Raw genomic sequence first — 16828 nt, 5'->3', positions numbered from 1 at the left:
TTGGCTTGCCCACAATCCCGAGGATGTCCCTGTTGTAGGCAAAACAAAATTTCCAGCCGGTGTTCACGTTTTGAGCGTCGTCTCAAGTGAGGGCGATGTCATGCCGCCGCACTTCTTCAAAAAAGGCGAAACAATCACAAAGGAGGTTTATTTGGAGGTCCTGAGGACAGTAGTAAAGCCGTGGATGGAGACTATGGCTTCTGGAAGGCCGTATTTATTCCAACAAGATGGCGCACCTGCTCACACGAGTCACATCTTGTTCAAAATTGGCTCTCTGACAATGTCGACATGTTTTGGTCGAAGGATTTCTGGCCTCTTAACAGCCCCGACCTAAACCAACTGGACTACTACGTGTGGGGCGTAATCGAGAGACACACTAACAAGTGCAGGCACCCCAACGTCAACTCCCTGCGAGCTGCTATCGAGTCAGAATTCACGGCCATGAAACGCGACCAATTGAAGTCAGCGTGCTCGCGCTTTAGAGCAAGAATCGAGCAGGTTATAGAGGCGCAGGGTGGTTATATAGAATAAAAGTTCTCAACAAGGAGCTTTTAAATGAGATATAACAGCATTTTTTGTATTTTTGTATATTGGCTTAAATAAACAAATTTTTACACAAGACTTCTTTTGTCCGGATTCTAACGGCGCACCCTGTATACATCATTTTTCAATAAAGTGAAAAGACCATAAAAGTAAAATGTTAAGACAATAATTCCAGACAAGATTGATTCGTCTCGTCATTGTATCAACGATAGAAACATTAGATTTCCTTAGATAGTAATGAAAATGAAAATTCGGCACCCTGAATGGAAACAGACCGAATAATAGACCATTTGGATAATGGAGGCTCCACTGTACGAAGTGCGTCGCCCTATTGGGGTGGGTCGTACACCATGAACCTCGTCAAAGACAGGCAAACAAAATAAAGGAAAGTGTCGAATGACATAACTTCTACCTACCTTTCAATGACCTTACTGTTTTTATAAGCATAACAATGCAAATATTTATTTGTTTAATTAAATCAATTTTTCTCGTAACTCTGCCGATAAAAGCATCACAAGAATGTGTTAAAAACTTTCTCAATATAAACGTATACCGCATTCTGAACGTTCCGACATCGCATAACAAAAATTGTTTGAACCGTCCCTACGTGTCATTCGTTGGAGATATCTTACAAAGAAAAATTCATTTTTTCCTCGTAGTTTTATTTTTATCCTGAACGAAACAAGAAGCGTGGATCGTCCCGATCGCAATGGCGCACAGTGTGCAGTTTTCCTACACCCGACATGTAATTCCTACAATCGAAAGGTTTCCGAACATTTACAGCCACGCCTTTATCAGTTCGCGTCCAGCAACGACAACAAATCGTTTGTTACTCACCTAACGTCGCGCGGCAGCATCTTGCAAACGATGTACAGCTTCCGATGGAATCTGCAAAGCACCGGAAGCAGCACCAGGGCTAGAAAAATCTGAGCGATCTTGTTGAACCCGGGGAACCCGAGCCTCGTCGCCACGGAGGCAACCATTGCTCCGATGATACCCAGGGCTAACAGTAAAAGTCTGATGTCCATGTTCCAATGTCACCCACTCCACTGAATCCAGGTATTCACACCTCGGAACTGTGAAAGGTAGCACAATCAGATCCTTTAGATGTCAGAATTGACACGAGTCATATCACGGGACAGTCACCGTGCTTCGTAGCTTTACCACGCGTTAACAGGATGAAACTGACGCAGTTCCAAACAACGCGAGATACAATTGGGGCGCCTCTACCTGGTTAGAATTTTTCCCCCTTATTTCGAAGCCACCCACGTAAATGGGACGAGAACTGCCCGCGTCTTGGAATTACGCACGGTAACACAATTAGTCTCTTTAATTCGGTGCTGCACGAGGCGCGACGATCAATACTTGGCAGTTTAGGGATACGCGAGGCACTGCGATCAGTAGTTCGCACGTCGAGCCTACGCGAAGTACTGGGCGATCGATTCGTTATATATATTTCGGAATTACACGGGAACGCTATGACAGAACGATCGTGCATTGAGAATAAAATTATTCTATTTAAAACACTACACCGACCAGTACCTATGAAAGTAATAAATCGTATCGAGTTGTATTATTTTCAGAAATCCCGTAAGACCGCGACAAACGGACGTTGAATATTTTGGAAAAAGGCGTAATAATTACGATCGATCGCGGGGGTTACACTAGGCGTCACGTTCAATTTCTTTGTTTCGAAATTTCATGCGGTGCGCCGATCAGTGCTCGATACCATAAGAATACACGACTTTTTGATAATCAACGAACGTAACATCGATCCTACGTGGTTCGAAACTAACGGTCAATTTTATACGCATCCGAGCGACACGAAATACCACGAGTTGGGTTCTGTTTTAGTCGTACAACATAACCACGATCGTTCTCTCTCTATCTGTATGTTTCGAAGTTACACGTGCTACGACGAATTATTTGCCTCGTATTTAAAGTACACGCGAAATACCATGATCGAATCCTTCGTATTTGAATGCAGCACGAAGCGTGAGTCCGATGCCTCGTTACACGAAAGCTGCGCGAGGTATCACAAGCTATTTCTTCCGAATACGGAACTGCATGGAATACCACTGATCGCGTTCCTTTGTTTCGGAATTACACACGATACGGGGGATCAATACCTTGTAATTCAGGGACAAACGAAGTGTTACGATCGATCCTTTGTGCCTGAGAAACCCGCACAAGCTACCGCAATCAATACCTCGCGTTTACTGGCGTAGTACCACGCTCGACGACGATACTGACAACACTGACTACGGCCGGCAAGGTTTGCTAACTTAACTGAACAGCAGGCGCCGCGTTCCTACAACTTGGTCACCTCGCTATTGCGCCACCACCAAGAATTATTCCTGTACGGTGGTGCTCATGGCTGCAGAAAATCGAAGTTTTATTTTAACGGGACCCCTACCAATGGCTTTCCTCCGGTTATACACATTTGCAAACTAGTCACTGAGCATGCTCGAACAGTGCAGAACCTCGTAAATATTGTTTCGCATCGGGATTTTCGCTTTAGAATTTCCTAGCATTTCCTCAAATGTTTTCGCTTGGAAAAATATGAAGAGAACCGAATAATACAACAAAGAATATCTTAACGCAATCTCTTTGATTTATTTTATCATATAAATTTAACGAATTATCGGAATATTTTCATCCCTGTTTCAAATTCTCTTCGGCGATTTTCGTATCTGTAATATTGGAAAATTACTACAATTTTAGGAAAGAGGTTGCACGAGAAATGACTTTTTCAATAAAATAACGCGCCTACGTATAGAATAATATAGTCGTGAGTTCGTAATAATTTGTTCATAATACCAAAAACGATTAAATACTTGCTAAGTTATTTTGTTTAATTGATTAAAATATTATTTTCTCTTAACAAACTCTTTTTGTCGTTTGGATTAATTATCAATGTTTTGGGCAATAATTTCAAGAAATCAGGAAATACCCTAAAATTGTTATTACGTGAGAATGACCAACCGACAACCCATTCACCCTGACTTTATATCAAATAATATGTCCAGTTCACTTTTAGTTTCGTCCAGTAACGCGTACGCAAAATATTTTATTGTATTCGAATGGCGTGAATGTATTTAAGTTACAATTAATATAGCGTTAAAACGATCAATATCAATTTGATAATTATAGTAGTTACTAGACTAAAATGTCGATGCTACCTGAAATTCAAAATCACGATCTTCGTTTATTTTTATTTTTATTTAAGGATTTTATTCGCATAATAAAATAAAATAATGTACATGATATACCAAGCAGGGTGAAAGGGTGAAGATTCAGCGAATAAGATTGTTTTACAACCTAACCCAACTTACATGTGATCGACATAATCTCCAGGAGCCTGATGAAATTGGTATTTTTAACAGGCGTATAAATACAAATTAAAAATACACGATCAAGTGCAATTATTTACCTTTAAATAAAATAGACAACATGATAATACTTATCTCCATGCTAATACACTCGGTCATTCTAATATTACAAAATGCATTACAAGTTTTTAAACATTCTGAAAACCATATGGTGTTCCTTAATATTATTATTATTTTTCTAACAAATATTTCATTCAAGCGTCTGCTATTGTGAATATGAGAGCTAAGAGTGGAGTGGACGCTATTATTGGACATACATACATACAGTGGCTCACGAAAGTGTTCGAACGCATGCAAGAAATAAATGAAACAAAAGAGATATTTATGTTAGAGTTCAGTTTCGAAGATAACATCTTAATAGTTATTAGACACAAGTATCAGGATAATATGTACAAAATTTCAACTCAATCCAACAGTGTATATTGAAATTAAGAAGCATTTATTATACAAACGTACTGCATGAGGGTCACGAAAGTGTTCGAACGGAAGAAATAATTTACATTTTTCACTACGTTAGTATTTGGTTGGACCTCCTTTTGCCTTAATTACTTCACTTAGACGTCGTCCCATGCTGTGCACCAAGTTCTCCGTCACTGTGGGTTCAATGGAATTCCATATTTGTAATATTTTTTGTTTTAATCCATCCTTTGATGAAATATTGTGGTTTTTTAATCTTCTACCGATTTCGGCCCACAAATGCTCGATGGGGTTCATGTCTGGGCTTTGAGCTGGTGTATGCAGCATATGTGGTGTATTATACATATAATAGCCACTCTTGCACAATCTTGGCTTTGTGCTTAGGGTCGTTATCTTGCTGAAAGTAAAAATTTTCTAACAGGCCAAATTTAACAGCACTTTCTTTTAAATTGTCTTTTAAAATATGTAAATATTTGGCCTTGTCTAGAATACCGTCTATAAATACAAGATTTCCTACCCCACTTGCTGCCATACACCCCCAAATCATAACCAAACCTCCTCCGTGTTTCACAGTTGGGCGTAAATTTCTCATATTCATTTCCGTATTCGGTTTTCTCCACACATATGGCCGTCCATCCGACCCAAATATGTTAATTTTACTTTCGTCGGAGAAAATAACTCTGTTCCAAAAGTTACAATCTTTACTTTCGTATTCTTTTGCAAACTTTAATCGTTTAGCTTTATTCGCTTTACTGATGAATGGCTTCTTCCTTGGTACTCTACCATTAAAATTATTTTTCCGCAGTATTCTGCGGACTATTCGGGGTGAACAATTTTTCCGAAATCCTCACTAACCATTTGAGCAAGTCTTGTTGCCAAAATAGTCGGATCTTTTTTAATTTCGCGAACAACAATCTTCTGTTCCCTTGCACTTAACTTACTCGGCCGGCCTGCACGCTGTTTGTTTATCACTGTAGCTTCAGTTTTTAACTTTTTTATAATATAGTGGACTGTGGACACACTTCTATCTACACACTTAGCTATTTCTCGATACGATTTTCCATCTTTGTGCATCCTCACTATAATTTCCCTTTCGCATATTTGCGTTTCTGTTCTCTTTGAATTCATTGTCACTGAACACACGATAATCAACAACTAACGACATAGAATTTACCTTGCGATGCCTAGAGACGGAATCAACTTACAAATGTTTACATATTTTGAAGCAAAACAATGTTTACTTCAATAAATTCCACGCGTTCGAACAGTTTCGTGACCCTCATGCAGTACGTTTGTATAATAAATGCTTCTTAATTTCAATATACACTGTTGGATTGAGTTGAAATTTTGCACATATTATCCTGATACTTGTGTCTAATAGCTATTAAGATGTTAACTTCGAAACTGAACTCTAACATAAATATCTTTTTCGTTTCATTTATTTCTTGCATGCGTTCGAACATTTTCGTGAGCCACTGTACGTGTTTGTGAACGTAAAGTCGATGAACGAGGTTGGTCAGTTATTGCTCCTACGTAATAATAATTTTAGGATTTTATCGAATACGATCTATACCAATCTAACGAATCTGTTAATTTTCTGAATGATTATTTTTTTAATTCGATGGTGTATAAATGTTGTATGTCCATTGTATAGGATATGCAACAATCGAAACTTTATTTTTTCAATGTAGTATGTCCACTAATGGATTTATTAAAAATTATATAAAAATATAAAGTAAATTTTTTGCTTAGTCTTGATACAGATTAACTTTTTTCGGAATCTTATACAATTATAAATACTTAATAATTTACAAATTTTTTAAGAGATTGTTGAAGAGATAAATTCACTTTTCATTAAATTTTACATTACATAACTTGAAAAAATATATTTATATTAATTTTGTTTATTTTTTAAAGGAACACATGTACTAACAAATTACACGTTTTCAATGGATCGATGGTGTTAAAATCTCTTTCGACATGAACTATATTATTTAAGAGCAAAATCTTTGATTAGTACACAAATTTACTGGATTTATAATTTACCAAAGCAACGAACCTCTATTTTTTCAAAAGTTACTTCATGTTTTGAAGGCAACCTATATTCATATGACAATTTTCCTTAAAATAATTTCCTCGATAGATGGTTACAGCTTTCTCATTGTTTATTTAATATTCTAGATACAATAAATAACATTTTACATATGTTGCATTTTTATAACAAATGGAAAAATAAAGAACAAGTAACTAATCCTGATAATCACTTCATTTATTATTTTCTCCTATAGAAGACAAATGAATATTTATATAAGAATATTTTGTTTGTCTGTAATAATACGTAGGATAAAATTCATAAGATATCTCTGAGTATCATTGTCGCTTTCATTTATAGAAAACTCTATTGAAATTATTTGGTAAATGATTTGGCAATGTAAATAAAAATCGTATATACATGTTGATCATCACAATTTTAAATACTGTATAATTGCATTGTAATATTAAAACAAACGTTACTGACGCCGATTTCTTTGTTTCATCAAATCAGTTTAGTTACGAGTACCAAAACTCAAAAAATTATTTACTAACAGTCGCAAACAAAAGATACTTGTTAAATATTTTTATTATACAAATAAATAACCATGCATGTACCATATCGCGTTAACTTTTAAATAAACAAACTTGATAAAATACCACTATACAAACTTCCTTCTACAGTTTAGAAGTCTTTTACGATGAGACATCAATGGAATTGAAATTTGCAAGAGGAATGTTAAAAAGAAACAGAAAGGAAGTTCATTATAGAGCTACTAAATCACGTGCTTCAAATTTCAATCTTCGTTCTACTGATCTGGTCACAGTAACTTTATTACCCATATCTCATAATCTTCGGTACATATTTTAAATGTTAACTTTCTTTCAACAGATCACACGTATTTGTTATACAACATTTATTATCATCTAATGGGAAAACAGATATTGTATAAACATATTTGAATTAGTCATTAAATAATCATTGATTTTAAACATATTCATAAAAATGTCCTTTTTTTTTTGTCAAAATGTTTCATTCGTGATTTATAGAACTAGTACATGATTGGTGAAACAATATAATTTCTAGTTTGTACAATTATTAACTTGCTAACTGGGTTGCATTTCTTCGACCAACAACGCACTGTATATAATCAGTAAAGACGAGTCACTCGTTTTACCCACAACAAATGTGAATATGACGCTATTTGATTCTAATACAAATACATACGCAGTCCTCTCTCTTTCTCTCTCTCAATAGAGACGCAGGTGAGAAGTATTTCAGTTCTCGGGAAAATATTCCCAGTAAAATCCTGTACTCGGCCCTATTGAGAGAGAAGGCTACTTTTGTAGTAACAGTGAAAAACGAATGATATGTTTATCTTTTCTGTACAAGTATAATTATTATTGCTTGCAACGAATTGACTCGTCTTGCCCGATGCGAAAACATTTCCATAAGACAAGATAAGTTGTCTTCCCCAGCTCACAGGTTAATCATTCAATCGTGCGATTATGCATTGAGTATATACCGATTTCAACATGTATTTCTATCATTTTACTAGAGTTGCGTATTAAATAATTTAAGCATAAGAAGTCAATAAACAAATAAAAATATGCAATTCTACCTTATGAATAAGCACCATCAGCGTTTCTCTGGAACTTAATCAACGTTAATGTTAAAACGCAATAGCTCTTTAATCGCATCAGCCACTTATAATCAGTCTGCCGCTAAATTAAAGTCTCATGAAATGTTAAACAGATGTACATTAACTAATATGTTTTATTTTCATTATAGTTTTACTGATTTAAAGCTAAAATTGGAAACGGTGGGAAGACTAAATGTGAACGTACCTTTAAAAATAAATAGTTATCGATCAGAGAATTCTTATAGAAAGAGAGATTGTTAAAAACAGGACTAATTTGCTGGAATTCACGTTGGATTTACCTAAGTTTGCTGGGCTGGATATAATTTTTATACATTGATCTACTGGTGGTAAATATTCTAGAATAATTAGAAATTCCTTTTGTTCAATTTTTTGAGCTGTTTTTATACGCAGTAACATCATCTAAATTCAAAATATCAAATTCTATAATATTCTTCCCTGCAAACTGTCCAAACACACCACTCGATATGCTACGCTTCACAACTATAAAATAAAAATGAATGAATTAATATGATGTAATATATTGTATACAATTCATACGATATTACAATATTTTAATAACCAACCATTCGAATTTACTTTTGCCAGCATATATGTTGGTAAATCTTGGCATTCACGAGCTATGAATGTTCCAACAGTAGATAAATCAGTGATCGGTGGTAAAATTACTCTCATTGTTTCTCGTACAATTTCTGTGTCTACTTCATAGTAATCTGTAAAAATTGTAAATACACGATGTGTACATTTTTTAAATAAGTATCGATTCTATTTAATTTATACATTCCGAAAATATAACAAATTTACCGTTATACATTTTCCTAAGAAGATCGTACATACTGCGTGGTGGTAAAACTCTTTGACGATTTAATGGCATAACAAAACAGCATTGCCCGTCGATATCAATTATGCCAGTTTTATTCTGGAATAACACACATAAATTGTGCATTTTAACTAAAATTAAATGTAACGCAATCGCTTACGTTAAACGCATTTTTACAATATTTGGATCTATTAAACATACAATACTAAAATCATGTATGAACCGGCCTTGGCGTCCACCACGAAAATCAGGCACATAAATCTTCTCATAATGCTCATTCTCCAAATCAATTTCAAATTGCTCCTTAAAAAAGGAACTCCTTCTGATAACATTATCCAAATTTTTCTCAATGTCCAAAGTTTCTTGTTCAGTGGCTCTTGTCAGACTTTTAAATAAATCAGAATCCGCTAATAATCCCTGATGAACTCTATTGCTAGCATAGGGAGTTTTGTTCGAGTTATCATAAGGGATGCTGTACCATCCCGTTCTGAATCTATGCATTTGCGTTCGTGCGCACTGCCTGTATATGTATAGGCCGCCAATAATTCCAATCATAAGAATCATTAACGCGACAAGAAATAGCAAAAATGTTGCCGTAACATGAATACCACGTATACTCCATCGGGAGACAATATATTTGCCTCCAACGTTAGTTTTTTGAAGTTGTGCTTCCGGGTCCTTCTTTGTTTCTTCCTATTTGAGAACGCACATTTATTTATGAAAGAAATCGTTCCAAAAAATATAGCACAATTAATAATACACAAATTACGCAATTATTATACATGTCTCAATATACAAGGTAATTATAAAAAAATGCTAAAAAAAATAAGTTACATGATATAAAAAATGTTGTTAATCTTTGAATTATTATGATTCTGAGTAAAAAGAAATTAATAAATTAATACAGATTAATACAAAAATGTGATATTGACTTAATAATATAAACATCAGTAAATAAAATGTTCTATAAAAATGAATTATTGCTATTTATAACACAATTGATAAAATTAAAGTCACATCTATATTGCAGCTAATGTAATTTACAAGTAACATAAATTAGAATTTTAAGAATGAAGAATACGTAGAATGTTTGTGTAACTAATTCCTAAAATAAGTCAATCATTAAATGTGAAATTTTACAGTCAATTTAATCAACCGGTAAAGATTCAAAGCCGCTAAATTTATTGTTTCAGATCAAAGTTTATTTTGTAAATTGACTTGGTAAATATTATAATATTTGTTTATTTAGCTTTCAGTATACACTGAAAAGTATCTAACATATTTACAGTTCTATGTAAATATTGTAGGATATTTGTGTTGAATGTTTGTGTCACGCTGCAGTTCGGTTCGGAGATGTGTGTTGAATGTTTGTGTCACGCTGTAGTTTGGAGTAATGTTAAGTTATGTGCAAAAGGATTGAGTGTGTTTTGTTAAAAAAGAAGGGGTTACCAGGGACAGCGAAACAACGGGGAGAGAGTAACGAGTGATTGAAAGAGACAGACGTGGTTTGAATTTGTGTGGATAATTAACGAGATTTTGATTTGTGTAAAAAGATTGTGTGTTTATTGTGTTTCAAATTCGTTCATTTAGTTATATTATTTGTACATTTGTTCCAAATACAATTCTTTTTCGTTAAATCCTACAATATAAACACTACTTGGATATTTTCTATCATCAAAACCAAAAATCTTCAAAAAACTAATTGTTGTATTATGCATTTTACTTGATGACATACAACTCTTATTTAACAATTTTTTGATAGAATTAATAGTCCAGTTATATAAATGTTCTTATACATGAATATGATTTTCTAAAGAAGTATGGTCTCAGTATCCATAATCCAACTGTAGTAACACAGATAGTGAGTATGTGTGAGATATCGTTATTATCACATGCGATTGCAGTGCCTCATACGCAGTAGCCCGTATCAGAGGACATACAAGATAATACTGCGTACGTAATAACAAATTTAATTAAAAAGTATAAAATTCGTTAAAGCGATCTCATTCGAAAACTGAAAATGTTTATTTACCACGAACAAGGATAACGTTCAACGTATCTAAGGACCGTATTATTGTTGTTTTTATAAATGTCAAGATTGTATAAAACCCGAAGCTCGGTAAATGTAACAATAATGCTAACCGGTACGTTTTCTTCGACAAACAACGGTTGTTCCATTTTGTCCGTCTTCTGGCCAAGGACCTTTATGAATACCGTCATATTGATGGATGTTTTGATTCGGTCCTATTCCAATTTAATTATTGGCACACCTTTCGCACGAAATTTGTTTTCGTACGCCCGATCGTGCAATTACAATTGACGATCACCGCACTTTGACAAACGTTCGAACATCAAATACAATGTGCACTTGAGTACAATGTACCGGAGCCCACAGAATTCCAGAATAAACTGCATACATACAAATGCAACCGAGATTGATCGGTGACAACCGCGCCCTCAATGTACTAATAAATACCGTGTGCGCATGCGTTGATTCTGAGCAGAATAGTCTAATACTACCCGGCGTAAATACGTATACGTATGCTTGTATATAACATTTTGTTGTTGTACATATATATATATATATATATATTCACATATCTATACATGATATGTATATGTGTATATATAAGTATGAATTGTGCCCTGTTCCAAGACGCACATCTTAATGTTATTTGAAATTTTTCTCTTATCTTTATGTCCTTGAAAACCTGTATAAAATAATTATAGACGAAACGATGAGTATCGTTAAAGATACTAAATCGGATAATCTAAAGGAACACACAGATGAAGATTTGTTCCAAAAAGAACGAGTAAGAAATAAGAACGCGGAATTCGATCATGAGGAATTAGTGAAATTAACTAAAGAAGCAATTGACAATATAATCGAAAGTGATCCGCTTCTTTCTGGTCTACCAACCGACGTTACAATCGAAGAAATTAAAGCTCAAATCGCTGTTGCGCAAGGGCAAGCGATCACTATATATTTAAATCGTGAAGAATTGCCGAAACTTGGAGTTGTGGTAAAGTTTTTTATATTTTTTTCGAACGCTATCGAATATCGTTAATTTGATATAGTGTGTAACAAGTATTCATAATTTTGAACAATGTCTAAGTAGGTTTAACGATAACGTACAGGGTGTTTCAGAAATACACATAAACACTCAAGAAGCTGAATCTACACACTAAAATAACTAAAAAATGTTCACTAGATGCTTCCACATATGCCGTTACACTTCTCAACATCAAAATATATTTTGTATTCTTTGTATTCTCAAAGAGTCCTGCGTGTAAAAATCTAATAGGTACAAATCAGAAGACCATACATGATCGTTTTGCAGCTTTTAGAATAATATTAAACTCTCAAAATAGAGAAACCGACTACAAATTTGGATTATTGGTATTCTTTAATCATTCGTAACTCGAAAACTAAGCATAAAATATAAGTTCATACAGTGTTTTTTAATTTCTTCAGTGTGATTCAGCTCCTTAAGTATTTGCATATATCTCTGAAATATCCTGTAATTTAAGAAAACATAAACTAATAATATTCTCTAAATTTAGGTACCTCCTCACGACACTACAGTCTTAGATCTGAAAAAAGCTATAAAGCGTCATACGAATTTATCGCTGAGAAGAGAAAGAATCAAGAAAAAAATAAGTTGGAAACATGTTTGGAAAAAGTATCACCTGTGTTTTGAAAACGTGAGATTAGTGGATGATAATGAAAACATAAAAGCTTATGGGATCACAAACAAGGCTGAATTACATTATGTAAAAAGACGTAGAGAAAAAAATAAATTGATAAAGAACACTTAATTTTTAGAGCAAAAATGTGATATATAAATATTTGTATGTTTATAAATTGAAATAATTTATATTTTATAAGACATGTTACAGCACTGTTTCAAAATTTGTCTAATCTCCTATTGTATGCGTCACTCTTCCAGTAGACATTTAGTTTCTGGCATTAGAATGTGACATTTTAAATGCGGATTAACATCTTCTAACATGATACAAGTCAACTCAAGCACTGGAGTATCATGATACTTTGTTACAACTAGCGATTTCAAGTTTGGTATTTTATACAATGCTTCTAATGACCTTTCTGTAACATTTATACATTCGGATATATCGAGGTGTTCCAACATTGGGTACTCAAAAGCTATTTTATCTACGGCCCAATCGTTGATGGTACTGCAACCCTTCAGGCTGAGCCATTTTAGATGATAAAGATCACATATTGTACGGAGATTATCGTATTCTAAAGGATATCCTCTTAAATCTATTCCTTCTAGATTGAAATGTGGATCGAAGTCCTTTGGTATTGTAGGCCCACCCTTCGTATCTTTATCTATCCAATCGTTATGGTTTCTCAATTTTATTCTACCGCCATACTTTAGGACAAATTGAGCTGTCGCTACATCAGGGCCCGATCTTACGTATTTCTCATACGTTCTTTCTTGAGCAAATTTTCTATATTCTACTTTTTGATGTGCCCACCAATGCTTTAAATTCAATGTCCAAAAATCGTGTACTTCGGGCGCTGCGGTCGAGAACAATATAATGCTAGTTCGGAGAGTTGGTCTACGAAGAGGCTTTTTCAAGTCATGTTCGTGTTTTAATTTCGCGATTTCACGTTGTTTACGTCTATTCTGTGTTAACTGAACAACAGACTTCTTATCGTTGTAGAATGTACGTGCTATATTGACATTTTTAAAAGAGGTTATGCAATTTAAGCTTTGTTTAGGTACGATACGGGCGAAATGCTGAAGCAACATTTTCTTCCTAAAATTTGTGCACACCACTTCTCACATAAACTCGTATTAATTCTATGGGTCATTCAATGTTCTTATATTAACGCTACTTTCACTTTCTTGCGAAGGGCATTTGTGCCAAACACTTTATTGAAATTCGTCAATTTCATCGATCTGAAAATAAAATACATATATAATTAATTCAAAACTCTTCAAAAAGTGATAAACAATTATGTTTCCGTTAACAAGCAGTATTACAAGTATCAGGCATCTTTGCAATACAAATTTTTTAATAAATTTTGATAGTAAAGTATTTAATAGGTAATAGTATAATCAACATCATTTATTGGACAAGATAATATAAACGCTTCAGACTAATCATATTTATAAAAGTAAAAAATACCTAAATTTTAATGTGCTTCATAATAAATATCTAATTAATTCATCCTCTAAAAATATGTTTCATAATTCTAATTATCGAGCCGGCAATCCGGCATATAATGTGTTAGATATATGTATATCAACATTATCAACATCCCCGAAGACGATCCTCGACGACAGCGCTACTACGTGGAAATGGAATACCTTCACCAGATCGGCACGCCATCCCCGGAGGAATAATAAACCAAGTAAGTCTAGGGAAATCCTTTCTCACCAACGCCGACGGATTTCGGACGTAACAACTACATTGCCTATGCATTTAAAATACCCATAGATAAATATAAGGCTGTTAAACCTAGGGTTTTTTCGAGATTATCTTTACTACAAGTTTATGTAATTTATATAGAACAAAATAAACATAATACTTCATAATGACATCAATACTGAGGGCCGGCATTTTAATCGCGAGGAAGCAATGCTTGCGAAAATTTTCGTCAGGGGAACATACCATTAAACACGTTACATGCATCCCTAATAATATTAAGGTTAGAATATTTTCTTAATAAATCATTCTGTAGATATTTACAGTATTAGTGGTCATATTTAAGTATTACATATTACAGAAAAGATTCTAAGGAACATTCCTAGCAAACGGACGGTTCAACGATCGAGGTGAGTTATACGTCATTCGATTCGTCTGATTCAGTACACTATCAATATTCATTTCATTATTTGCGGAAATTCGTTATTAATATAAGGTTAAGTATATTTTGATAGGTTCGTACAGTCAATCGACCATTATTTGCCCTATTAAATAAGACCATTGCAAAGCAGTATTTTTATTTAATTTTAGTTATATAATAATATGACATTGCTCATAATTGTATGGTAGCACATATGTTAATTTTAAGAAATCTGTAGCTGAGTTAGGTCTGGGTTAGGTTAGAAGCCCCAGGGGGGGGGGTCTCAGTTACAAACAAATGACTGTCGTCATGATGTAAATTATAAATGTCAGGTAGTCAAAAGTTAATTTGTCAAACATGTATGCATAAAAGTCATTTTTTTATGCAGATATTATGCGGAAGTAGGTCAGGTAGACAGTATGTGCAGCAACAGTACGAAATATTGCCCCCCCCCCGGGCTTCTAACCTTTTTTTTTGTATGTGGGGAAATCCTCATGGACACCGAGGGTCGGCGGGTAGTGCCGGACTCTTACCTGCTAAAACCCCACGGTGACCATCTTCAGGCGCCTGGCGAGGAACCGGGAACTCTAGTGAGCCATCACAGAGTCCCCCGCCGCGCTGCGCCTTTTCAGGCCCCTCCCGCCGCATTCCCACTCAACCGCAGGCCCCTGATCACCAGCGCCCGCGGCCCCGTGGTAGAGTAACACCCGCGGCAAATATCCCATGCCCCTGTCCACTCACACACGCATGCACACATGCAACACATTCATACCGGTGTTTGGTCCACGGGAGCATTCGCTCCGACTTTCGAGATGCCATGCGAGGATGCGGCCATCAGCCATCTCAGGTTGATGAACTCATCCCCGCATCCCATCCCAGTGGCTGCCTTTATCCACCACCTGGGGACGCGCCACGTAGGGGTTCACCTCCCCTGCCGCCTGGGGAACCAAACAGGTGCGTGGCCCCGGGCTTCTAACCTAACCCAGACCTAACTCAGCTACAGATTTCTTAAAATTAACATATACGCCAACATACAATTATGAGCAATGTCATATTATTACATAATTAAAATTAAATAAAAATATACTTAACCTTGCTTTTTTATTGCAACTATCCGGCAAGTTTAAACAAAAATAACGAATTTCCGCAAATAATGAAATGCATATGAATAATATACCGAATCAGACGAATCGAATGACGTATAACTCACCTCGATCAGTGAGATGTTCGTTTGCTAGGAATATACCTATTTTAATCTATCTCTTTTACCATTGATAAATAAAAAGGCAATACTCCCTGTACAAATTTAATATGTTATTTCCGACTGTGATAAAAATTTAATTAAATTTTTAACAATAAATAATGATGTATACAAAACTTGTGATTATTGGTTTTGCTTCGCTCCTTATTCTGAATCTTTTATAAAATTAAACAAAGAGTTTTTAATATGTATTATTTGTCTGTTTTAGAAATGTGCATCAACGTTGCATATAAAACATTTTAGTACGGAAAGTAATAAAGAATTGGAAAGAACATTAATATATACAGGAAAATTATCAAACAAAATTCGTAATATTAAAATTTTTTCTTTCGTATCATCGTTTGGAACCCTATTGTTTCAACCTATGCTATATATGAGGGCTGTTGAACAAGATGCTATGTTAGGTTTTATAGGAATGTTTGGAATTCTTGGCTTCTTTACGATAGGCAATCCATTATTAATACATTCGATAGCAAGGAAATATGTAACAAGTTTATATTATTATCCTAAAGAAGACAAGTATGTTGCTGAAATCTATTCTTTATTTCTTCGCAAAAAAGAGGTATGCATAAATATGTTTTTTCTGATTTTATTTTAATTTTCTTCATAGCAAATTATTGTACGTATAAAATATTTCAGATTACCTTTACAGCAGATGAGGTACATGTACCTAATGTAGATGGTATGTTCTCAATTTGCTATGTAAAAGGATCTCCACTGTTTTTTAATCAAGATGATTTTGAAGATGTTACGCATTATAATAACATTATGGGGCTTTATAAACCAATAGATTTTAAAATGAACAATGTCATGGAGCGAATTAAAGCAATCGAAGAGGACGATAACCATCTAGAATTAAAAAAAAAAAAACAATAAAGATAA

The 16828-nt window shown here is 34.6% G+C and overlaps 5 protein-coding genes across 8 annotated transcripts in view; 2 read left to right on the top strand and 3 right to left on the bottom strand.

Moving 5' to 3' along the window:
- Positions 1–2834, bottom strand: part of LOC122397271 (long-chain fatty acid transport protein 4-like) — a 28187-nt gene extending 25353 nt beyond the window's left edge. Inside the window, exons 1-2 of one of the 2 annotated variants that reach the window (XM_043396354.1) lie at positions 2673–2834; positions 1381–1619 (exon numbers count right to left, since the gene is read on the bottom strand). In XM_043396354.1, coding sequence (XP_043252289.1) covers positions 1381–1571 — 191 coding nt within the window. In that variant the 5' untranslated portion in view covers positions 1572–1619; positions 2673–2834. Of the gene's footprint in view, positions 1–1380; positions 1620–2500; positions 2605–2672 lie in introns of those variants that run through there. The other variant, XM_043396355.1, reaches the window with a different exon arrangement.
- Positions 2835–6495: 3661 nt separating this feature from the next.
- On the bottom strand, positions 6496–11297 carry LOC122397282. 2 transcript variants are annotated; one of them, XR_006259091.1, is made up of 6 exons: positions 11007–11297; positions 9066–9557; positions 8849–8963; positions 8611–8757; positions 8326–8527; positions 6496–8231 (listed from the first exon to the last, which is right to left on the bottom strand). XR_006259091.1 is itself a non-coding variant. In XM_043396384.1 (5 exons), exons 1-5 carry the CDS (start codon positions 11082–11084, stop codon positions 8409–8411), a joined length of 951 nt encoding a protein of 316 aa, XP_043252319.1. In that variant the 5' UTR covers positions 11085–11297; the 3' UTR covers positions 6497–8408. The 2 variants fall into 2 exon arrangements, 1 of the variants encoding a protein (XP_043252319.1); XM_043396384.1 differs by having other exon boundaries at positions 6497–8527.
- A 218-nt stretch (positions 11298–11515) lies between these two features.
- Positions 11516–12683, top strand: LOC122397295 (U11/U12 small nuclear ribonucleoprotein 25 kDa protein-like). Its single transcript, XM_043396407.1, has 2 exons — positions 11516–11887; positions 12429–12683. Exons 1-2 carry the CDS (start codon positions 11603–11605, stop codon positions 12681–12683), a joined length of 540 nt encoding a protein of 179 aa, XP_043252342.1. The 5' UTR covers positions 11516–11602.
- A 100-nt stretch (positions 12684–12783) lies between these two features.
- LOC122397286 (distal membrane-arm assembly complex protein 2-like) lies at positions 12784–15627 on the bottom strand. 2 transcript variants are annotated; one of them, XM_043396392.1, is made up of 2 exons: positions 15219–15627; positions 12784–13795 (listed from the first exon to the last, which is right to left on the bottom strand). In XM_043396392.1, exon 2 carries the CDS (start codon positions 13643–13645, stop codon positions 12803–12805), a length of 843 nt encoding a protein of 280 aa, XP_043252327.1. In that variant the 5' UTR covers positions 13646–13795; positions 15219–15627; the 3' UTR covers positions 12784–12802. The 2 variants fall into 2 exon arrangements, with proteins under 2 accessions (XP_043252327.1, XP_043252326.1); XM_043396391.1 differs by lacking the exon at positions 15219–15627 and adding an exon at positions 14025–14175.
- LOC122397442 (transmembrane protein 70 homolog, mitochondrial) lies at positions 13854–16828 on the top strand. Its single transcript, XM_043396594.1, has 4 exons — positions 13854–13931; positions 14131–14250; positions 16155–16508; positions 16586–16828. Exons 1-4 carry the CDS (start codon positions 13854–13856, stop codon positions 16820–16822), a joined length of 789 nt encoding a protein of 262 aa, XP_043252529.1. The 3' UTR covers positions 16823–16828.

Source organism: Colletes gigas, unplaced genomic scaffold, assembly GCF_013123115.1.
Source record: "Colletes gigas isolate AHSC1104 unplaced genomic scaffold, ASM1312311v1 Colletes_gigas_Sc00009, whole genome shotgun sequence".
Lineage (NCBI taxonomy): Eukaryota > Metazoa > Arthropoda > Insecta > Hymenoptera > Colletidae > Colletes > Colletes gigas.
Note: the sequence above shows the minus strand (reverse complement) of the source record. Positions and strands in the feature narration are given on the sequence as shown.